This window comes from Calypte anna, chromosome 5, assembly GCF_003957555.1.
Source record: "Calypte anna isolate BGI_N300 chromosome 5, bCalAnn1_v1.p, whole genome shotgun sequence".
Taxonomy (NCBI): domain Eukaryota; kingdom Metazoa; phylum Chordata; class Aves; order Apodiformes; family Trochilidae; genus Calypte; species Calypte anna.
In genome coordinates, this window is record NC_044250.1 from 13,805,143 (window position 1) to 13,811,142 (window position 6,000).

At 54.7% G+C, this 6,000-nt stretch overlaps 1 protein-coding gene across 5 annotated transcripts in view; it reads left to right on the plus strand.

Moving 5' to 3' along the window:
* DUSP8 (dual specificity phosphatase 8) overlaps positions 1-5,168 on the plus strand; it is a 42,590-nt gene extending 37,422 nt beyond the window's left edge. For all 5 annotated transcript variants that reach the window (XM_030451445.1, XM_030451446.1, XM_030451449.1 and 2 more), the window contains 4 exons: positions 912-1,078; positions 3,182-3,341; positions 3,538-3,661; positions 4,047-5,168. In XM_030451445.1, the coding sequence (XP_030307305.1) occupies positions 912-1,078; positions 3,182-3,341; positions 3,538-3,661; positions 4,047-5,145 (1,550 nt within the window). In that variant the 3' untranslated portion in view covers positions 5,146-5,168. The remainder of the gene's footprint in view (positions 1-911; positions 1,079-3,181; positions 3,342-3,537; positions 3,662-4,046) is intronic.
* The last annotated feature ends 832 nt before the right edge of the window (positions 5,169-6,000 follow it).

Here is a 6,000-nt window from a genome sequence, read left to right on the forward strand (position 1 = left end):
AAGATCTAGTTCAACCACCCTGTCACAGACAGGGGCACCTTCCAGACCAGGTTGCTCCAAGCTCCATTCAGGCTGGCCTGGGACACTTCCAGGGAAGCAGCATCCCCAATTACCCTGGACAACCAGTTCTAGTGTCATCACTCTCACAGTACAGATTTTCTTCCTAACAGCTGATCTAAATCTACCCTTTTTCAGCTTACAGTCAGTACCCCTGTCCTATTGCTTGAAGCCTCTGTAAAAAAACCCTCTCCAGCTTTCTTGTAGCTCCCCCCATGCTACGGGATGCTCAAGATGGGTGTGACTGCCCAGCTGCTTGATGCAGTAAACTGGGCACTGCTTGTTGTCACATTCAGTAAGGTCAGAGCATGAAGAAGGCAAAGGCCTGCAGGTACTGGTGTCCCAGTCCAGTCCAGTGTGGTGTAAATCATGGGCTGGGCAGGGCTGGGCAGAGTCTTCACATCTCAGAAACTATGATGTGTAAGTGTTGCTATTACCAGGACTGGGCTGACTTCCTCAGCCTTGGTGGGCTTGCTTGTCATCACCCTGCCTGGTGAGATTTGCTATCAAAATACACTGATTGTCCTCAGAGGAGTAGGCAGCAAGAAAAAAGGATTTCCTCTTCTGTCATTTTGCTGAGTGAACTTGGGAAGAGCCAGGATGGGTGCGGGGTACTTCTCATGTGTGTTAATGTGCAGCTGCAGCAGGAAAAATGAGAGCTGGGTCTCCAATCCTTTGTCCATGTGTGTGGCACACTCATCAGAACATGTCTGCAACTGGTTAGAGGTGGCTTCTGCTCCTCAAGGTTCTGTGCTTGCAGGGTTACCACTGCTTTGTTCCTGGGCCTCCGGGTGCCAGGTACTAATGGTCTCAGCCTCACTGCTATCAGCTCAATGTCCCCATTTTCTCCACAGGAGGCTTTGCCACCTTCTCATCCTGCTTCCCAGGGCTCTGCGAGGGAAAGCCAGCTGCCATCCTGCCAATGAGCATCTCCCAGCCCTGCTTGCCCGTGGCCAATGTTGGCCCCACACGCATCCTGCCACATCTCTACCTGGGCTCCCAGAAAGATGTCCTGAACAAGGTACTGCCCTGTCAAGGGGAAACATCTTACCTGTCCCATCTAGGACCCCAGCCATGCAGAGGGGTGAGGGCATTAAGGACTCTTCTGCCTGGTGGGAAGACCACACTTGGTCTGTCTGATCCTACCAGGAGGCTGAAGACAAGGAGTACATAGGCAGAGCCTGGCAGAAGTAGGGAGGGTGACCACAGGATGAGTCTTCTTCCATTGCTGAGCTTTGGGGTGGTCAGACTCTTCCCAAATGCCTCCCAAGGCTGGAGGAACACAGCTGGGAAAACACCTGATCTTGGAGGGGGAATTAGCACAGCTGGAGGGGGATGTGGAACAGGAGCCAGCTTTGCACCCGCCTGCCCAGCCAGCCAGATAACACACATTTCAGCAACCCTGTGATCCTCTTGGCAGACTGAGAGTGGCAGCAAGCTGGGGTATTCAGCTGCAACAGCATGAGGGTAGGCAGCTCAGGGCAGTGGGGGGCAAAATGAGCAAAATTTTGCTGTGGGTAGAAAGGAGACAGAGGGACAGTGCCCTTTTAAAGGTGCTGGAGGGGCTGTGATGTGATGTCAAGCCAGGAAAGGAATTTTGTTAAAGGAAAATAATGGGAAGATGAAGGCAAGAGCAATTGCAGTTAAAATGCCACAGGGTGCCTGTGTCCTTGCCCAGGGCAGGAGAGGGGGGAGAGGGACCACAACACCAGAGGGGGGTTGGAGACAGAAAGGAGGGAAAGAGAAATTATATACAGGGAGCAGAAGGAAATGAAAGAGAAAAATGCCAAGAATGTGAGCCCAGGAGCTGGGCTGGCTCCACCAAGCCCAAGCTGGGCTCTGCAGAGCTTGTTGGGGTGGGGAAGGACTGACTGCTGGAGAGCCAGGGCTGAAATCCCAGTGTGGTCTCCTGAGAAGCCAATGTCAGTCAGGGAAATTGATGGTTTCCTTCCCTCTCCACCTCCTCGGAGGATTTTATTCATTTTTGGAGCAGTGTTTTCTGCCATCTCCACATAGGCAGCAGAGTGGGGTCAGTTGTAGAGGCCATGCATGGATAGATTCTTCTCCTCTTCACCCTGCTGGGATGGAGAGATCCTACATGGCAGCTCCACTCTGACACATGGAGGGACCATTTTATCCCTGTGTTTTCTCTTCCTTTTTAATTGTGGGTCGTTCCTGGAATAATGCAGACCAGGCCCCAGGATCCAGTAGCTGGCCCAGATGCTCACCCATTTTTTGTAAGCAACCTGCCTCCAGTTGTACTGGTGTTACCTAATCTGCTGGGACAGAGAAACAGACATTATCCATAAATTTGGTGTCAGCACCACAGGTGAAGCTATAGGTGACCTGGGGTGGGAGGATATGGAGGTTGGTGTGGATGCAGCAGTGTGCACCCTGATGGATGGCCTGTGGGTTGAACCTCACACCCTCACTGGAGTTTTTTATCTGACCCTTTTTACCTCAGGTCTCTCTTGTGCCACTGCATTTTATTGAGTCAGAAATGCAGGCAGTGATGATGGCCATTGAGTGGCCAGAGCAGAAAAGTCACAGAAAACAGGTCCAGCTTCATTCCAGTGCCAGGAAGAGGGAAGAGATGGTTCCCCTTACCACCTGCCAGTGTTCCAACACAAGAGCTTTTGTTCAGTGAAGATCTGAGATCAACTGACACATCCCAAGGTGTTTCTGAGTGGTGTGAGAGCAAAGATATGAGCTGACATTGGTTAATGTAGGGTGCTCTCAATGACTCACCTCACTGTTGCTGAGATGCCTCCCCTCTCCCTCAGTTAATACTTTTAAAGCTTTCAGCCAGGGCTTCCACTGATTCTCTTTCTGGTGTATTTCCTGTTCCTCTCATACTGGGGTTTTTGGGGTTTCCCCTTTAGGACCCCCTTCCAGGTGTCTTTGGTCTTGCTCACTTGGAACAAGGGAAATATCTGCTGAGGTTCAAACCTGTGTCCTCTAAACTGACACAACATTTTGCTGACACTCTGTACTGCCATCGAGCAGGCCAAGGCAGGAGAAAATCCTGGGATGGGAACAGGCAGGGAGTGCATGGCAAGGCAGATCTTTTGCACTTTGTGCTGGTTGAACTCAGCCACTCATTTGATCACTTCCTTCCCATCAGGACTTGATGACCCAGAATGGGATAAGCTATGTCCTCAACGCCAGCAACTCCTGTCCCAAGCCAGACTTCATCTGTGACAGTCACTTCATGCGCATTCCTGTCAATGACAACTACTGTGAGAAGCTGCTTCCCTGGCTGGACAAGTCCATAGAGTTCATTGGTGAGTTTTGGTCACAGTGCTCCCAGACCCTCCAGTTCTCAGCCTTCGAAACCTGAACTTTACTTCTGTCCTCCATAGTCTTTCACCCAGCAACCTTTGTTCTTTCACACAAAGGGGTTCAGGGTTGGGGAGGGAGAGTATTTTTGCTCACCATCTCTGACCACATGGGTGATTTTCTCTGTTTGCTGTGCTCCAGACAAGGCCAAGGTGTCCAGCTGCCAGGTGATCGTGCACTGCTTGGCCGGGATCTCCCGGTCGGCCACTATCGCCATTGCCTACATCATGAAGACCATGGGTATGTCATCAGATGATGCTTACAGGTGAGTTTTCCCCAGAGGGCAGGGTGGGGTTACCTGGGTGTGCTTCAGTCCAGGGAAGGGGAGAAGAGTGAGCCCAGAAGGAGAGGGTGGGAGCTCCTTGAATCTCTGTGTTGCTTTAAGTCCCAATAAAACCAAACCACAGCTCCCTTCATAAAGTGCATGCAATGAGGAACGTTTGGGAGCCATACAATGGGGTGGGAAGGCTCCCAGCTCCACTTCTGGGGCATCCCAAGGCCCTTGGGTTCCCCAGGACCCGTGTATTCAGAGGGTTGGTCAGGTCAGAAGGTCCTGGATGAAGCTGCTTCTTCCCAAAGAGTCTTAAGAGAGTAGGGGTGACCCTCTGGAGGGCCAAGCACCCAATAGGGCTCTCTGTGCCTCTCGGCAGGTTTGTTAAGGACCGTCGCCCATCCATCTCGCCCAACTTCAACTTCCTGGGGCAGCTCCTGGAGTACGAGAGGAGCCTGAAGCTCCTCAAGGCCCTGAAGTCCAAGGGTGACCGCGGAGAGGGGGATGCCCAGCAGGACCTGGCAGAGGCAGCTGAGGGCAGCCGGCACCCCCCACCACCACCACCACCACCACCACCTACCTCAGAGAAGGCCGAGGAGGTGCCGAGAGGTGCCGACTCAGCGTCCCCCCACAGCGACCACGGCGGGACCCCAAAGGTCCTCTCGCCCACCACCCTGCAGCAGGGGCTCCACGGGCTGCACCTCTCCTCCGAGCGCATCCAGGACACCAACCGCCTGAAGCGCTCCTTCTCCCTGGACATCAAGTCCGCCTACTCCCCCGGCCTGCAGCAGGAACCCCCCGGACCCCCCGGCCCTGGGGACACCCCCAAACTCTGCAAGCTGGACAGCCCTTCAGGCCCTGGCGGCCTCAGCCCCTTCGCCCCAGGAGCAGACAGCCCTGAGCGGGTGGCCGGGCCCGACCTGCTGCTGGAGGCCAAGGTGAGGCAGCGGCGGAAGCACCGGCACCCGGCGGGCTCCCCGGCACACGGGGGGCTCAGCCTCAACGTTGGCAGCGCCTGCGCCCCACGCAAGAGCCCTGGCGCCGAGGAGGGACTGCCACCCCGGCTGGGACAGCCGCCTGCCACCACTGCCACCACCACCACCAGGAGCGGGGTGCACCTGGAGTCCCCCAGCACCCCCTCCGGAGAGGCCGCTTGGTACTTCGGCACGGACTCAGGTGGTGCCGGTGGCGGCAGCGGGGCCCTGTTCGGTGGTGGAGGCCCCTACCCCCCACCCTTCGGCTGTGGCGGGGTGTCGGGGGGCTGTGAGATCAGACTGAGGGACAAGGCGAGGGCCGAGCCGCGGGACGGGCGGCACAGCTGGCACGAGGAGGCCGGAGCCGAGAAGCAGTTCAAGAGGAGGAGCTGCCAGATGGAGTTCGAGGAGACCATGTCGGAGGGCAGGGCCCGGGAAGAGTTGGGCAAAATCGGGAAACAGTCCAGCTTTTCAGGCAGCATGGAGATCATCGAGGTGTCCTGACACCCACCCGCGGCGCCTGGAGAGAGGGGACTGGGATGGGATGGGCGGGGGGGATATTTAAGCCGGGGGTGGGAGGGTGGGGGCAGCGGGGTCGGGGGGTGGGCTGGGGGTGGTATTTATACCCGTGCGCGCGTTTTCGGGAGCGCGCACGCCGAAACCGAAATGAAGGCGGATGAGGCTTTCCAGAGTCAGGAAACACAAGGATGGGTGCTTAGCATCACTCCTGCACCTGCCCTTGGGCCTTCCCCACCATCTCCGGGGCTCCCAGCCCCCCCGAGAGACCCACGCTCAAAATTTGGGTGTGAAATCTGAGCGGGAAGGAGCGGGGTTTGAGGTTTGGGCTGCAGGGATGGGGCACGGCGCCGGTGTGGGGGACCACGGCCACCCCTTCCCTGCCGCCTGGTGCACTAAACATGCTTCCTTGTGTTTCTCTGGCTAATTATCCTAAAAATGCTGCACTGGAGCAGCCCTATACATATATAAATATATATTATATATAATATAAAGAAAAAAAATGAAAACACACACACACAAAGGAAATGGTAAATGGTTTTACTGCGATTTTTATTGAGACGTAAATAATATTTCATTTTTTTGTTTGTTTGTTTTTAATTTATTGAAGCTGTTCATTCTGGCAATGATTTGCAGACAATGTGGGGCGGTACTTTCAGCTCTATTTTTACTGTGTATGGTATTTAAATCTGAAATACGAGTTTCTAAGCAATACCTGAGGCCTGTGGCTCCTTCTATAGCTCATGTTGACAAAGGTTTTCCCCTCCAAGCACAGCGACAAGGGGACAGGAGACTCTTCTGGGCACTTTTTCTAGAAGCAAACAAGCAAGTGAGCAAACCATA